Below are 18,314 nucleotides of genomic sequence, written 5' to 3'. Positions count from 1 at the left end.
GTCTTAATGTCCTTTACAAGGCTATGGTTGTTTCCATTTTGTTATTTACTGTGAAAGACCCAGACTTTGTTTGTAGCACCAGGGTAGAGGATTTGAACAACCTATTTCAATCTATAGAATACAAGGATTGCAACTTTTTTTAAGTACGGTCTATGGATTATATTATTTGCTGTATTGAGCTCAGCTGGTAATGATTGGTGTACTGTAAAAATGTTTGTTACCGTTGATGAAAAGTCCTAACACCTAACAGTGTATGGGGTAAAGGGATTAGGACGCTAATTGTTTTCAACAGGAGAGAAAATAGTAACCTTCCAACTTCCTCAAAAGACTTGACATGTTTCACAAACTGTACTGTCTGCTTACTCAGGAGAGAGGAGCTGATAAGGAATGGTGACAGTCAGTTTTGAACAGTCCTGTTAAAAACAGAAAATGGTGCCCATTTGTGTGCCTTTTTGTGGATCATACCAGGCTTGAATTCACTTAATCTGCATTTTAGGTGATGTTTGTATGCTTTGTTTGGAATGTGGTGGCAAATGAAAATGCAGTGATTTTTATTTTTGTTTGAATACACCATAAAAGCCCAATAAAAGTTTTATTCTATGTAAATGTTGGACTTTTAGCTGAATATGTAACAGAGATAATATGATCAATACTGAATTACCTTGATATTACCTTGATTTGATTATCTGGGACCTCTAAGTTCAGTTATACTGACACCAATAATTTTTTATCTATAAGGCCAACATTCTTCCCACTGGCCTCTATACTAATATACTGTGGATATATAATGGGTTCCCTGAAGACCCAAATATTTTTCAAGGGTCTCCCCATAGGTAAAAGCATTAAGAAAATAATTTTTTATAATATATCCTCACAACTGGCTCACACCATATACAGTTTGGAGGACAGACAAGTATCTTTTAAAGATCAAACCCATTATGTACAGGACAATACAAAGCAAACATGGAATGACAGCAGTATTTAGATTGAGAAGTTTTTACATCAAAACAGTTTGGTGAATTGAATACCAGTGCACAAGAAATAAATGATCTAGTCAATCTTAGCAATATAATAATCCGAGCTCCAGCTGTGTCTCTCCCATACACTAGAGGGCAGTAATAAGCTACAATAAAATCATGAAGAGATGTATTGAAGTAACAGGTATTGATTGTAAGACAGTACAAACAACAAAGAAAACAATGTTACAATCATTTCAATCATGTAAACCATTTCAGAATTATTTTTATGTCAGGCAGTCAAATCTTTATATATTACCAAGAATGGTTGCATCTACAGAGGTAAGAGGACAACAGGGCTAAGAACTGTTCATTTAATATAGACCAGCCTGCTTTGTATATTCCACTTTTCTGCATTGAAAATATGACTTAAAGAAACCATTTAGCATATTAACACATACCAGTAGCAGAAGAAGGCAGAATTATAGGAATAATTTATTGCTGGCTAAAGATATTTTTAAAATATTGAAAATCTTATGTTTTTCCTTTCTGAATGTTAAAATGGAGCCCCATCCTCTCACTGATCACAATGTCACATGATCTTTTTTTTTTTCTTTTAAATGAAGCAATTAAAAGCACATTTTTAAAATGCAACCAAAAAAAATTCAGTTGAAACTTAATTTTTTTCTGGGGTTTGCTAGTTTACAGAGATTTGTAGTTTAGTCACTCCTGAATTTGTAGGTTTTGGAAGTTTAGGCACACCGGTACTATTCTTTTATATAGATGATATGCAAGGTATTTTCTTGGTTTCGCCTTCTGTTATAATGTGGTAATTCACCACTGCATAGGGCTGGATATGCCTTTAAACAGGCAAGTATTAAAACAGCAGACATTTTGTGACGAATGACATTAAAGTCAAAACAAGAAGCAGACTGACCAAATCCGAAAGATGTTCACTTCCATTTTACTACCCAAACAAAATAATGGATTGAGTAGAAACTTCTTTCCCAAGTATTGGTGCATTCACTTGGTAGAATTTGGTGAATAGTGAGATCTGAAGTAAATGTCTAGCATACCTCTGTTGTAGTAGCCTAAAGTTACACTAAAAAAGCCTGTGTGCACCTAGGTGGAGAGGACAGAAGCTGACATTGAAGTAAACTAAAATGGGATTTTTAAAAAATATAATACTGTAGTACAGGGGTCAGCAACCTTTACTATCAAAAGAACCGTTTTGCCCCCTCTTCCACTTAAAGAAAAAGTCTGGAGCTGCAAAACATAACACAGCTTATAAACTTTTAAAAGTTTAAATCTATTTTTATTTTTACCTGTTACAACAGAATACAACAAACAGAAGTGCAGTGTGCATGTGTAGGCCTACTTTAAAATAAATTAAACACAGAAATAGGCAGGCCTTTTTAAAGTCCTTCCCATATTTGTGTAAAATTAAAATAAAATGTAGCCCACTTTAATATAAAAAAAACATAGTTGTAGCTTAGCAGTTTTAAAAAAGTAAACATAAAATTAGGAACGTTTTTTGACAAGTCCATTTCAGTATGCTCTAATCCTTTTCGGGTTTCTTTCTCAACCAGCAATCAACCGAAGCACCTGAACATGCAATGAAAAACTACATCAGCCCTGGGTCTGAAATAAATGTTTTTTTTCTAAAAAATATTAGCCTATTAAATGCTAGTGTTTTCACCTGTTTATTGTGACTTCTGTTTCTGAAGCTCGATGCTGATCTTCTCTATGTCGGGGCTGTAAGATGTAACTTTGATCTTCAAACAGAACTGTAGGCTCTCATTTGTGAGGCGGGAGAGAAATTTGGACTTTATGAAGTTCATGCTCAAGAAAACATGTTGTAGTATGTTGAGCTAAAGTTGGACAGGACTCCAAATGCATACTTTTTCATGTTCATATACGTGTTTGGAATAGCCATGCATGTTTCAAAAACAAGTTTGAGGAGGTTTTCAATATCATTTTATTTGTGCTCTTTAGCAAAAGTGACCTTCTGACGGGCAACTTCTTCGATATCCGCTGTCAGGCTTTTGAACTTGGACACCCATAAGTCTTTATCCGCTATGTCAGCCAGTTCAATTTCAAGATCGGGCTGACTTATCCCTGTGAATGCGAATATGTTCAACAGGGATGGGTCGATGTCCAGTGGTTTGACAGGGAAGGACAGATTGTTTTTTTCCTTTCTGAACTCGCTGAATCTTTCTCCAAATGCAGCTTGCATTGCTGGTGTAAATAATCACAATTTATGTGATTGTTCTCTTCTTTGAACTCTCTCAGGGAGGGGAAGTGAGAGTGTGTACCTCTCTGTACATCTCTGGCAAACACTGTCATCTTGCGCTCAAACGACAGAACATCCTCCAGCAAGTGCAGGGCCGTACTTCCCTTTCTCTGGAGATTTTTATTCAGCGTGTTTAAGTGACTTGTCATATCCACCATGAAAAAAAAACAGCCATTTGAGGTCTCCCAGTTCGGGATAGCTGAGGTCTTTGCTTCCAAAGAAAGTTTTCATATGTTCCAGACAAGCAGAGAAGCGTTTCAGCACGTCTCCCCTTGACAGCCACCAAACTCTGTTGTGCAGCAGGAGATCCAAATATGCGCTCTCAAATTCATCTAACAATGAACAAAACTGTCCGTGGTTTAACACCTTTGCAATTATTTTGTTCTCTATCTTAAAAATGAGGTTCATAACTTCAACACATTAGGGGGGAATGTTTGAGCGCACAGTGCTTTTTTAGTTCAAGATGAAAGTGAAACATTATCGGCTCTCGATCCAGCGACTTTTGAAGTAAATTCACAAAGCCCTTCTGTGCTCCTCTCATACTGGGTGCACCATCAGTGGACACTGACACCAGGTGAGTGGGGTTTATTCCTTTGGCTTTTGGCAACTCAAAACAGCCTCATAAATGTCCTGTCCCTGTGCTTGCCTCTTTAGCGGTATGAGTTTAATCAGTTCTTCCTGCGGCCCATCAGAGTTCACATTTATGCATAACAGTGCTGTCTGCTCAGTATCGTTTACATCACTTGACTCATCACAGGCAATTAAATATGCTTGAGCTGAATTGAAGTCAACAATTTGCTTAATGGTGATTTTTGTTGCCATTTTAATGGTCCTGTCCTTGACGGTCTTTGCAGAGAGAGGCATTTCTTTAATTTTCTGAATAATTTCCTGTTTGTTTTTGAATTCAAAGAATAGATGCTCTGATATTTTTCAGAACTATTCTTTCATGTATTCTCCACCTGTGAACGGATTCCCCCTCCTTACGATCTCATGAGCTGCCACAAAACTAGCAGCTGTAGTTGAGTTTGGAGAGTTATACCAATTCTTGCTCTGCTTTTCTTACTCTGCTTAACTTTCCGTAGTAGTTCTGAAATCGCTCTCTTTCACCCATCTTTAGTTAGGTACTTTTCAGAAAATGCAGAGTGCTTGTTTTGAAAATGCCTTTCAACATTACATTTTTTGTTGTTTGCTAATTTCTCGCCACATACCAAGCACAAGCAGGTAAGCCCGCGTCGTTGGAAGTGAAGGCAAAAGAATCTGGCCATGCAGAATAAAACTCCCAATTTTCTTCTGAGATTTTTCTTTTTTGGGATGTATTCATGGTTAGCTTACCGCGGGGGTTGCACACTCAAGAAGCCGCCTGCAGGTAAAGGCGAGGGTTATAGACGTGGATGTGACGCATATTTTAATTGACAAATTATAAAAACTTTTTTAAAATTCGATGTTAAACTATTACCTGGATTTCAAAGAAAACTTTGCAACAAAATAAACAAAAACAAAATAATATATAAATAAAAATTAAATTAATAAATAACTGTTATTGAAACAGGTTCAGAGCATTTTTTTCTTGGAATTGGACTTATAGGTGCTATAGGTGCTTTGTGCAATAATATACCTAATGACAAGAAAATACTAATTTTGTTTAAAGGAAAATGTTTCTTTTAAAAAATTCACTGTGATCATGATCAAATGAATCCAATTCATATGATAATATACTTATTTATTTAAATTATTGTTTATCATGATTCATTATCCCAAGATCAATGGCTCAGAGGTTAGCACTCTGGCCTTTGCAGCTCTAGGTCTCAGGTTTGAATCTCAGCCAGAACACTATCTGTATAGAGTTTGTAGGTTCTCCCTGTGTCTGCGTGGGTTTCGTCTGGGTACTCCGGTTTCCTCCCACATTCCAAAAACATGCAGTTAAGTTAATTGGCTTCTCCCAAAAAATTACCTTAGACTACGTTAATGACATATGAATATGGTAGGGACATAAAAATTGTGAGCCCCTTTGAGGGACAGTTAGTGACATGACCATGGACTTTGTACAGCGCTGCGTAATATGATGGTGCTATATAAATACTGTGTAGTAGTAATAATTTATCAGATGATTAATATATGACTGGTAACTAATCATTAATATATGATTAGTTACTAATTATATATTATTCATCTGATTAACTATGCATAATTACTTAATATAACTTACTTTTAAACTTACTTTACTTCTTTTTTCCTGGCTCTCTGTTACTTTAAGAGCAGTACATCACCTAATGAGCAGCTGCGTTTGCATCTAGTTCCCCGTGTCCCACCTGGAAGCATCGGGAACACGTGGGACACAGGACTCCTATCAGCCAGGGACTCTCTCAAGTCCCGTGCTGATGGCGCTGCCCCACACCAGGAACGCCCCTGAAAGGAAATGTGTCCCCGCCAGCAGAAGTGTCAATGCCAGCTGTGGTAAATAGGGAAAGGAGCCACAATAGGGAGACTCAAGAGCCGCCAGTTGCTGATTCCTGCTCTAGTATCATGACCAGGAAGTAATTTACCATGACTGGTATTGTTATTAGGTGTATACCAATTGCACAATATATTTTGCCAACGAAAAACCCCTGCTGCTTCCCTTTCTCTTTTTCATACATTAACATGACTGAAGCTTGCAGATACATAGCACATTTAGAATAACTGATAGTTATGCAGGTATAAGCCTCTTCTTTTTCTTCCTCTTCCTATCCAAGTTGAATCTGCTAGTTTTTGCAGCTAAGCCTTTCACTGGTTTTCATGTTGTGGTAATATTCATTTCAGTCTAGAGATTTCCCTCACAGTACATTTTTCTTGTCACAATATGTCCGCAGTCGTTCATTCAACCCATACCTTTTTTATTAGGCATGTTCATATTTACTGTATGTGTCATGCAAATTTAGCACCTTCCAGCCTGCATTAGGTAGATTGGGCTACCAATATTGTGGAGAAGTGCTTTCAAGAAATTTCTGTAAAGCCCCTCACAGGCTTCATGTTTTGCATTGTAACAAAGAAATCTGCTAAATTATCTAATTAGGTTAATCTTGGGCTTTCCATTTACACCACTGTATAATGAGTAATGCAGTGAGGAGCTTGTTATTTGTATATCTGTTTGAACTACTGTCAGTGGGACACTTTCATTTAGGGTATTGAGGAATAGAAATCTGTCTTTCTCTGCACAAAGACACACATAGGAGTCCACTATTTAAAGCAGCGATCTCCTGCTCAACATAAGAGAGAAGCAATGATGGACACATCAAGAAAGCAGAATGCAAGTTACATGCAGACAAATTTAAAAATACTAAATAGAGCAGAACAGTATCAACCCGATTCGAAAATGATTGGACATGGTATGTCAAAACAGGCATGTGGAATTAACAGTTATATTATTAGTACCACCATTTTCAGTTCAGCCACTGCGATTTCAGATTCCATTTTTAGTATAGGATTGACTGTGCACAACAACACTCTCCAGGAAATAGGCGTATCGATATCCGAGTCTACCATAAAAAGAAGACTGCATGAAAGTAAATACAGAGGGTACACTGCAAGGTGCCACTCATAAGCCTCAAGAATAGAAAGGCTAGATTGGACTTTGCTCAAAAAATTCTAAAAAAGCCAGCACAGTTCTGGAAAAACATTCTTTGGACAGATGAAACCAAGATCAACCTTTACCAGAATGATGGCAAGAAAAAAGTATGGAGAAGGAATGGAACAGCTCATGACCCAAAGCATAGCACATCATTTGTAAAACATGGCGGAGGCAGTGTGATGGCTTGGGCATGCATGGCTGCCAGTGGCACTGGGACACTAGTGTTTATCCATGATGTGACACAGGACAGAAGCAGCCGAATGAATTCTGAGGTGTTTAGAGACATACAGTCTGCTCAAATCCAGCTAAATGCAGTCACATTGATTGGAAGGCATTTTATATTACAGATGGACAATGACCCCAAACATACAGCCAAAGCAACCCAGGAGTTTAATAAAGCAAAGAAGTGGAATACTTTTAAATAGCCAAGTCAGAGCCCACAGAAAGGCCCACAAACAAACAGCAACTGATAGCCGCTGACAATCATCGTAACCCTTATGCTAAGGATGTATCAAGTTTTTGGTGCATTGTTGCGAAGCACACGAAAAAGATATGCTGCAATTCACCACACTCCAAACCTCTTGCCTTTTAGCAACACATGCCATGCACAGTGCATTATTGTGAACTGCGGTGCACTGCGGCCAAGATGTGTTGGTGTGCAATTACTTGCATCAATGCATATACAGTACTTTACTGCCTGTTTCAGTAATGTGGGTTCAATTACCCCTTTCTAATAACTAAACATTAACAAAGTTCACCTTTTGTACCTGGTTCGTGAGCTAAACTACCTCCCTCCTCAGATGCATACATACCTTACAATCATACCCACAGCTTCTGGCCTGCCTATGTTACTTGAGGAAGGCCTATGTGCATTGACTGCACTTGCACAAAACCTATCATTAGACTTATGCGCATCAAAGAAACATCCCATAATTTTGAATTTCAGTGGCTCATAAGTGGCTAAATCAGTTTCCTTCTTTGTTTTAAAGCATTTTCAAAATATTATTTTTTTCTATATCCTAACCGTGTCCTCCTAATCTAATGGAACAAATGGCAAATATAATGTCATATATAAACCTAACAGCATGGCGTGATGAGGAACAGCTGGCACAGTGTAGAAATCCTGGGGAAAAAAATCTTTGGGCCATGGTGTATAATCTCTTCAGTATGTCTAAATTATTACAAAAACTGCACACTCAGTTGTATCATGCCATTTCTTTCTGTGTTCTTTTTGTAATGCTTGTTTCTACATGTTTGTGCATCTCCTCATTATGCTAAAGAATGATTTCTTGCTGGCATGGCCACCCACCAGTATCCATTTATACCTAGCAACACTTTCATGCTATAAATGTATTTCAGCAATTCTGTATGTTTACTTGGCGCACACATAGACATTTTCTAAAGATTTGCCTGTGCCCCCTACTTAATCATTCGTGCTCTAGTAATTTACTGGCTTAGAGGCTTGTGCTGTTGTGGAATCACATGTAGCAGCCCTTCCATAATCTTCACCCCCTAGGACATTATTTATTTTACTTGATTCTCTATCTGTGTTGTCTTTTTAATGTTGTCCACTGTTTCTTTCTATTCTGATGGCTGCCCTTCGGATAGGCTGACCTCTGCTCTCCAAATGACATCCTGCAATTGAATATCCGTCACACTCAAAAGACTGTTGATGCTCTTCTGGATGTGGGAAAGAAAATCCCACCTACTACATCTACGTTCTTAAGCTCCTGGGACCTGATAGGCTTTTTACTTTTGCATTTACTCCTTTTTGTAATAATATACTTTAGCTACCACTGGAATGCTGTTTTGGCATAACCAACTTGCATGTGCACATTCACATCTATAGATTCCAAAATTTAAAGGTACCCATTTATTTATCATTGATCTTTTGTTCTGCTTTGGTTAGCTGTGCTGCTTTTTGTAGCATTGTTCATGATTGTCAACAAATATCTGAGGTTTTTAAGGTTCAAAATACCACAATACCAATTCCAAAGGCAAATACACTTTTTTATGTTCAGTCTGAGTATTTAAAACATAGTATTTAAAATTTAATCGTAATAGTACTTTTTACCTACCGGACCTCATAAGTATTGTGCTGGAGATTCTCAAGTGTTTAAAGCTAAAGTTTATTCTTGTTATATTTTTATTTTTCTAGTTGATCCATTTGCATGCATATTGCCCTAAATAAAGACCACATGTGATTTTGAACCTCCACCTTAAAAATAATTAAAATCGAGTGAATAAAAGGGGCAGCTCGGGGACAGTGCAGCTAGGCAGAAAGGGCCAGCAAATGAAGTGCAAGGGCTCTGTCCCACTTGCTGAAGCATCTATTGTACACACTTTCTCTGCCTCCAAGGAAATCAGAGCGGGCAATTTTAGTATAGGAGAAAAGCTTGAAACTGTTCAAGACTGAAGTTAATGCAGGAGTACCGTACTTTTCTTTTTTTTTCACTGACTGACTGACTGACTGACTGTGGTGCTGCAATAAAGGTAAAGGTGTTAGCAGGGTTGCATAGATCACAATATCAGCTACATGGAATTTGAAATCTCGTGCCTTGAATTTTTTTTTTTTTTTTGCAGTTGTTGCACATTATCTACTTGTTCGTCGAGAAGAAAAATACTTCTAGCTAATTTGCAGTTGTAGGGCCTGTGTTGTTGAGTTTGTGTTGCATTTGACTGGCAAATTACCTACTCCTGATCTGTATTTGATCAATTCTAAAAGGGAGCCAAAGCTTGCCCGATGATTATTGGAGGCTAGCCAAATGTTTGTATACACGTCAGATGATTGTCACCTGAGCAGCCCTGCTCCTCTTGGGCGAGAATTTGACATGTGTACAGTGGTCCCCAAACATCGTTCATCAGGCTGCCGTGTCGGATTGAATAACGACTGAGCGTGAATGACCGTAGTTCGCTCCAATAGAGGAGAGCACAGCTAGGTGCCACTCGCTTGTCTTTCCCTCTCTACAGAAGAGAACAGTGCTTTGTGTATAGCACACGTTTGATCATCTGTCACTGAAAACCACCAAGAAAGATCATCTCCAGCAACAATTAACTGAGTTAATTTATCTGACGTCTGTATGGGGCTTAAGCTGTGTCTTAAACTCAACAGCCTCATCATCCTACCTTGGATATTTGCATTTGATTGATGATGCGGGAAGCAGAGAAAGAGAGGAGGTTACACAGCACAGGCCTAAAGTAATACACTCCTACAGCCTTCCTATTAACAGTATAGGAACATTTTAGACTGGCCAGGGTTCTGTGGAACCTTAGGATTTCTTTAGAGGTTCCTTGAGCTCTGACTGATCAATCTTATATTTTATGGTGTCTCCATAGTCATAGCCACTTTGAAGAATGAAAGGGCACCAGTTCAAGGTACATTGCTTCGAAGCACTGACCCCAGATCAATTGTTTTACCAGGGGATCACCAAGGGGTTCTACTGAGGTAAAAATGTTGGGAAAGGAATACAGAGAATGCAGGATACATTAAACTAAGTGGAGTTTCTGATTTTAGCAAAGGTACAGTGCTTACTTGTACGAATTACAAGTACAAATATGAAAGTGTGTAACCATTTGTTTCCAGTTTCTTCTTTGATTTGTTCTTTAATCAGGGGCAAAACTATAAATGCACACTAAAGTCCCCAGGCCATATTGTTCTTATTTTTTTCCCGTGCAGAGGAGTTGGTTATTATGTATCTATTCTGTATGTTTTAAGTCTACTATATAAATAGTAAATGTTCATCTTTGTACTATTTCTTGTTATCACCCACAATCACATTTGATTTTTTTAAGTACAAACAGCAGTAAAAATACAAAATCCAGATGAGATGAGGTGTGTAATGCTTTCTTGGATATACTTGTATTTGTTAAGCTCCCAAAAAGAATAACTTTGGAATGCTGGTTTCCTGAAAATGTATGCCAAAAAGGAGCTTTATATAGCCAGGTACAGAATGTGGAGATCAGAAATGGCTCCAATTACCTGTGCTCCAGATTTCAGCGCATACATTTGTTACAGTGGCTTCTTATGGAAACCAGATATTTTTATCAAATCAATGGAACACTGACAGTTAACGCCGAAATCTGGGATAAACTAACATTGTCAAAATATGAGAGACATTTATATTCTCCCATTAGGGTGTCTTTGTGTGTTTTTTCACAAAACCATACTGTAATCTAGTATGTAACATCCTGTGATGATATCTGCTTGTACAGGATGACTGGACCTTCTCCCCCGTAGTTTTTCTGCAGGTAGTGGGTGAACTGACATACAGATCTCACCATGATCATTACGGTACAATGCATAGTTTGCCTTTACAATGTAATATCTAGCTTTACACATGCTTTTGACAAACAAAATTAATGGTTAGTGTGGAATAAATTTTAATAATATTTTATTTGGCAAGAATTGTTTTTAAAGTCACAGGATAGGGAAACTTGTTTTTTGTAGTTTTTAGTTATTTGGCCACAATAAGCCATGAATAAAAAATAAATAATATTCCTATGGTGGGGTCATAGCAATGGGGAAAATCTTGACACTTGGTGCCTTGGTGCATGTTTTGCATTTGGGCACACATGAATTGCATTCCTGCTGCGACGACTGAATGCTGTCATATAGATGGCAGCATGCTGAGCCTCTGAACCATAACCCCATGCTAATCCTCATCATTCTGTGCATGTGTTTTTAGTGCAGTAGTGTGTGACAATTGCTTGCATGTCTATTGACACACAAGCAGAATATTGTACAGAGAATATCCCTTTATGCTTTGGCATTTATAGAAAGGGTTTTAGAGAGTTCTCTGTCTACACATTTCCTTGTATAAATTCAATTAGCAGACATTTTAATCCCTCTGTTACAATCAATGCATGGCTAACCTAATAAGCTGCAGGAGGGATTCAGATGTTTATGAATACTTGTATAAGAAATTGCACTCTAATCACAATTCATCCATAAGAATGAAATGTCAAGTCAATTTTGGAAATACATGAAACATTCTGTAGTTTCTTTGCCGACAGCTTAAGATTTGAATATTGAGTGGTTTAAATGATTTTTCAGTGTAGGTAAAAACTTATGAACACGTTAGAAATGTATGAATATAACCACAGTAAGTCCATAGGTACATAATACATCATTGGCAATTCATTGGCAAATCTTCTATAAAGATCACAATTCTTTTTGTGAGGTGCCTTCCTATATAATTTAGGCAGGTCAGCTCTTTAGGGGATGTATGCCCTTTTCACACTATAGAAAAATATAATGACAGACAGGTATTGCAAGTTATAACGGAGCAGCCTGTCACTTAATGTGCACTTCTGCTTGCAATGACATTATGGACCTTAGCTTTTTAATGAAAAATAAAGCCTTTCATATTAGATCAGGGCACAGACAGGGAGCACACTTCTACAGAGAACCAGTTTTGTTTTCCAGGCTGTGATATTTGGCAGAAGTTAGAAATGTTAACACCTTAGGTACCAGTTGCACTAAGTACAGTTTGTTCATGTCATGTGATTGAATGTTTCAGTTCATAGTTATGTCCCTCTGTTTTATAGATAAAATTGCTTTGTTTGCATTCAGCACAGTTGGCTTGAGTTATTAAAGCTCTCCAAGGCTGGAGAGGATACACTCTCATCAGTGAAGCTGTGTTATCCAGCAGACCTCGAATAGATTTCCTAAAAGTCTTTTGCTATTTGTTAGCAAATGTTTTCAATCCTGAACCAGATCCATTTCAGTTTTCCTGGATCACCCAGCTTCACTGATGAAAGTGTATGAAAGCTTGATTAAATCAGGCACAGTAGATACAGAAAGATCAGAATATTTTGAATATTCTTATAATTCTTATATTATTACAGTGACTCATATTGCCAAAATTAAAGAAACACAAATATTAGCAATATATATGTTGCTATGGGAAAAGATGTGAAACCAAATAATTTCTGAAATGAAAAACAAACCACACTGGGACAAAGGGGATTTTGGGGGGAAAAAAGCCTAGGAATTCAAATGGGTCATTTAGACCCAAGTTATAGAGGTCCACAGGCATTCTAGAAGAAAGAGGAACCAATGAGCTGCTGGAGGTTGGTATAAAAGATATATAAACATCTAATGACAACATATGAAATACACCACAGGATAAAATGTATCCAGGTTGTCATAGCATGAATGATCCCTAAGTCAAAGATGCATGGGATTGATTTTTTTCTACTATATCTACTTGTATGGCTTAATTTACTATCAAAGAAAAACAAGTAATGATTTATGCTAACGTTACATTTTTATTTGGCATTATTATGCTGTTTTTCATATGTCACTTGTCAGGATCACTGCATTGTAAATGGGATTGAATGTTCATAGAATGTATTTTAATAGTTGAGAAGATATACATTTAAAAGATAAGTTTAAAATAATCCCTCTCCAGTGTGATTGTGTTTATTAATGCAGCATTATTTCAAATATGCTTTTACTTGGCATATTCTGTCAAAACCCATCTGAGAAAAACTTCCTGGACCAATCTCATCTGTGAGGCTTCTGGTCTCCAGATGTCTGGAAAGTAAAACATTCCTCAAATAAATACATCAGACCACATTGAAGACAGGAACCACACTGCAGACTGACAGAAAGAATAATTACCTGGAGATTTTCACCAGCACACATCCAAAACAAGGTGGGGGAGGGGGGGTATCTACTAGCAGTAAATTGGCCCGAATGTACCTTGCAGTCTTCAAATGTTAAGGGAATGAAGTGGCAGTAAGTCACCAATCAGTTATTAATACTCAACTAAACCTACATCTAAACAAGGCAAATTATCACTAAGATTAGTCCTGATTATAAGTATTAGCTTTGGAAGTGAACTTTACAACTATAAAATCCATGTGTCTATAGCTGTACACCTATCCACACACCTACTTCCTGTAACCATAAGGCCTGTCCTTTTTTAAAGTAGACACTTAGTTTACACTCTAGGGTAAGGATTCTGGGAAATGCTGACCCCGTCTGTTGTTTTTCCCACTTTGGGTATCACATGATTGACTATCCCACCAGCTGAATTCAGAGACGAGAGGATTTGAGATGTTTGCAAGCACATCTGACCCAAAAAAAAGGTTTTCTGTCCACCACTTTGCTTCTGTATATTGTTTCTATTCACGTCTTACCTAGCTCTGCTTGTGTTTTGCATTGCAATAAATCGTTTGGCCTGTGCACCATGAATGTAACATGGATATGCATGAAATTTAACGACGTATAAGTCAAACCGTTAGGAAGATTTGGGTAACGTTATGTGATCCACCTCTTAAACCCTCATCTGTAGAAGTGGTGTTGAAAAACTAAGAGCTCATATACCTCTCCTTTGTTATAAAGACAGTAGAGGGAGTGATAGGGAATCTCACCTATATGAGGGATATTTTCCTCCAAGACAGTTGTCATTACAGCAGCTATTATATTATGTTCTAAGAGATAACTGTTGGATTTCACATCACCAATGACAATGGTCACATGTCAGTATTTTAGATACACTGAACTGTACTGCTTGCCATAATTTTACCTAAAGCTTCAAGCTATATATTTTAAAGACTAAATAGTAGAACTTGAACCCTTTTTATAACTGAACTGGTGGAGCTGTTTAGGAGACTTTGGGTGACCTGGCAAACCATAGATGCCTTTGTAGGGTGAGAGTGAAATAGGTGGCTCTGTCTCAGTTTGTTTTAGGCTTTTAAATGCTGAAATGTACATTGTTTCCTAAGTTTTACTTTAATCTTCACCCTTCTACTATTAAGGAAGCATGCAGACCAAGTTGAAAATGAACTATGTGTCATTAAAAGAATTTTGGTATTCAAAATATAATGAATTATGTGTATAATGATAATTGTTTTTATGATTGCTTTTTCTACTCCTCATACTACCATCCTCGTGCATGAAATAATCCTTTTTGTGTGATTATTCTACTTATATGCTATCTGATTTGTTTTATAGGAGAAGCTTTGTTTACCACATCACATCCTAGAAGAAAAAGGATTGTTGAAAGTGAGCATTACCGTGCAAGCACTGCTAGATGTAACCACAACCAAGCAGGCCTTATCTCTATGAAACGACTGCATCTTGTTTAACCCAATGGTGACACCATGTTTTCTAAAGGGAGTAACAGGAGAAATGGAATTTTGCCTCACAGTGAGCCTCCGCTAAGGAGATGCTGAGTGCATGCAAGACAGAAAGTTGATTTAACATTCCATAAAGAAAAGGTGTTGAGCAGATTTTGCACAGTATAATTAATCTACATATAAACTAAAGTCTCAGCCCTCACTTCAAACGGTTGCTAAATATCAATTAGTGCTGTCCTGCCGGATAGTTTATTTGCATTCTTCCCATTATGGTGTATTATTGTCTCCTGTGATGGAACAGAATAATAGAGAGCAGTGTTTCTTCTACCCAGTCAAGAGACTTATAGAACAAAATATTATTGCTGGAGCTGGGGTGTTTTCAATACGGCAGGTCACGTTGCACTGTATTTATTTCTATAGCGTTAAGTTCATTACTTTCAGTGCCAAGCACTAATTGCTGCTTAAAGTCTGAACATATTTGTGAAATAGCAGTTTTAACTAAATGTAAAAGTGCTACAATAGCCTTTTGTTCACTGGATAGTTTTACAGAACGTTAATGATTTTAAAAAAAATGAATATGCTATGTATATAAAGAAGAAAAGTCATCTGTTAGTTTTTAGTGCTTTTTGCTAATGACAAGGCTTAGGGTTCAGAGTCATCTAAGATTTGTGATCATTAAGAGCATGATATGATCTCCGATTGCCTGCTGCCATATTTACACAAAAGTCAGTGTATTGTAAATGAAAACAAAATCAAGACATTCAGTCATGTGTTTCATGTTACCGCACTACACATTCACGTTGGTTAAACCTCGTTGGTTGATATCATTCTATTTTTTGTGAATTCTGCCAGGGAACATTGAACTCTACTTATGAAGCACTTTTTTCGAGGTTAAAAGTATTGGGTAGCCTGCAGTCCTTTGTCATATAGATACCAGCCCACAGCCGCCCTTCATTTTAATAAGGATTACTCCCAATGATGGTTTTCTATCCCTCCCAACATTCCTATGGGGAAGGGGGGTGTTATATCTTTTGTTTGCTTGCCTATGGTGGATGAAGCAAAGGAAAGAGTTGAAATAAAGCACAGACACATTATTACATAAATATATCTCAGCTATAAACCAAGAACAGAGGGAGGGATAATTTGCCTCCTTATCGAAAATTCGAGAATGCATTGCAGTGTTAAATAGGCATCTCAATGTGATAAACACTGCTAGATACAGTTAATTACATTTAGAACATTACATATATATTTAAACACATAGATCTGAATCCTTCTTCCTATTCTGGTGCATGGTAAACTAGTTTGAGGTTTAAAGTGGAGGAAGTGGGGCCACATCAGGGGTGCTAAGCAGACCTTTGTTAACGTGACAAGTAAAAAATTATATATCAATATATGTACCCTCATTACAGCATAGAATTTATTACCCCTGGTAGTGAAGACATTGCATTTAACATGCATGTGAAATATGCCTTCCTTGTTCTTACTACATGTCTGCAATTACTATGCAGGCTACAGACACGCTAAAAATACGGAATAATGATGGCAACTCTAAAAGCACACGGAACGACAAAACAGAAGTAATAACTTGTATTTTATATGCCTGGATATTTTTTACCATTTTAGCATGTTTTAATAGCACACCCAGCCATGTCTGTTACCTATCCAAACATATATGCAGTGTGCCATTTATACCTGATACCATGTCAGCTACTTATCTAGACATTCATGCAGTGTGTCATTTACTCATCGCCCTAGATTTGATTGTTGACTATTTTGTGCTGTGCACAAGCCAAGTGAGTTAATGTGATCAGAAATGTTTCTTTTTTTCTGCATTTAATCCATTTCTTTTACAAGGGTGGGGCATACATGCTGCTTAGGCTTGATATTTCAGTTAGAGCTGGGGTCCCCAACCCCTGGCCCGCTTGCGGGGGGCGCACCAGCCAGAGCCGAGGACCACGTCTCACGGAGACATTGCAGGCTCAGGGCAGTGGGTGGGTTGTGTCTCTGGATACGCAGCTCCCCGTGCATGTGCGGTCCGGAGTCCCTGCTTTTAGTGCTTTGCGAGCTCTAAAAGGTTGGCGGACACTGAGTTATAGGATGATATTGCTAAATCAGTCACCTCCTGGTTTTGTATAAAATTCTTGGTAATACCAGTCAGGAGATCTCTTCTGTGAATTTCCCAGGCTTTCTTGTTTGTCATGAAAGGGCATAATTCACTAATTGACAAGTTTTAGGCTTGTGATCAGCAGTGACAATCCTGATAATTCCCTTCAATGTCCCCTCATCACAAGCAGGCACAGCATACATGAAAGTGGCAATTGAATTTGTGATACTGTACAGGAGGACTAACAGAAAACTTTAAACTCCTCACCCATATTCTTGGAAGACTGTAATAAATGAATAACCTGTAACTGCATTATTCATATACAAATGTCACCTAAAAAAACATTCTTTTCTCCAGGAAAAGGATGTAGCATCTTTGTGTAAGGAGTCATTAATCATCGCAATAATCTATTTATACAGGGATTATTTATTAGAAATTCTATACATCCTTTTAGATGTCATTTGTAAAATTTGACCTTCTGTTAATTTGTGGTAATCCTTATATAATATGTATATTTTCTTATATCTTCAGTTATGAGAAACTGCATTTTATTAGTTTCTTTAGGGTCCAGTTAAACAGTGAATCTGACATTCATTTAGACATTCATTGGCGGAGAATTAGTCACTGCCATTGAAACACATGGACCTGGAAGATTCTCCACTAGGGAATGTTTCAGTGAATATCACATTCTCTGCTTTATAAATAGACCCCATGTCTTACTAATAAACTCAGTGAGCATAAGAAGGATACACTGAAAATGCCACTAAAAGCTTTTTCACAAAATTAATTTCTGAATCAGCAGATTTTTCTCATTAGGTTCTCATTAGGTTACATCAGTTTAATTTTCTGGTGCATCGGGTATAGAAAATGTTCTCAGGAAAAATGTATTGCTTTGGAGCTGTGGTGGATTTATTCCCATAGAGACTTTCATGACCACCATTCTATTTTTTCCTATTCTTAAGATTTTTGTCCTTTTAATATTTCCCCTCGGTGCTATTTATGGGGGCTATCACCAGCAAGGGGACTTATATAAAAAAAGAAAGAAAATAAGAACAAAAGCAGAAGTGTTATTTTACGGATAAAAAAATCTCATGGGTCATTTTGTTTCTCAGTTTCTTATAACCCCACTGTCCTCCAGTGAGCACCATATAGAAGTCGAGAATAAATGAATCAACCAAAGTGGTAAGTGGGTTTAACAAACTAAATTAAAGGTGGCCAGTAGCCATTAGTTTTGGACACAGTGGAAATGGTTGAAGTCTGTCA

The 18,314-nt window shown here is 37.4% G+C and overlaps 1 protein-coding gene across 2 annotated transcripts in view; it reads left to right on the top strand.

The window, feature by feature from the left end:
* Positions 1-15,548, top strand: part of LRCH1 (leucine rich repeats and calponin homology domain containing 1) — a 105,128-nt gene extending 89,580 nt beyond the window's left edge. For both annotated transcript variants that reach the window (XM_072409877.1, XM_072409860.1), the window contains exon 19: positions 14,820-15,548. In XM_072409877.1, coding sequence (XP_072265978.1) covers positions 14,820-14,933 — 114 coding nt within the window. In that variant the 3' untranslated portion in view covers positions 14,934-15,548. The remainder of the gene's footprint in view (positions 1-14,819) is intronic.
* The last annotated feature ends 2,766 nt before the right edge of the window (positions 15,549-18,314 follow it).

The sequence above is a fragment of the Pyxicephalus adspersus genome, chromosome 1, assembly GCF_032062135.1.
Source record: "Pyxicephalus adspersus chromosome 1, UCB_Pads_2.0, whole genome shotgun sequence".
NCBI classification, from domain to species: Eukaryota; Metazoa; Chordata; class Amphibia; order Anura; family Pyxicephalidae; genus Pyxicephalus; species Pyxicephalus adspersus.
Note: the sequence above shows the minus strand (reverse complement) of the source record. Positions and strands in the feature narration are given on the sequence as shown.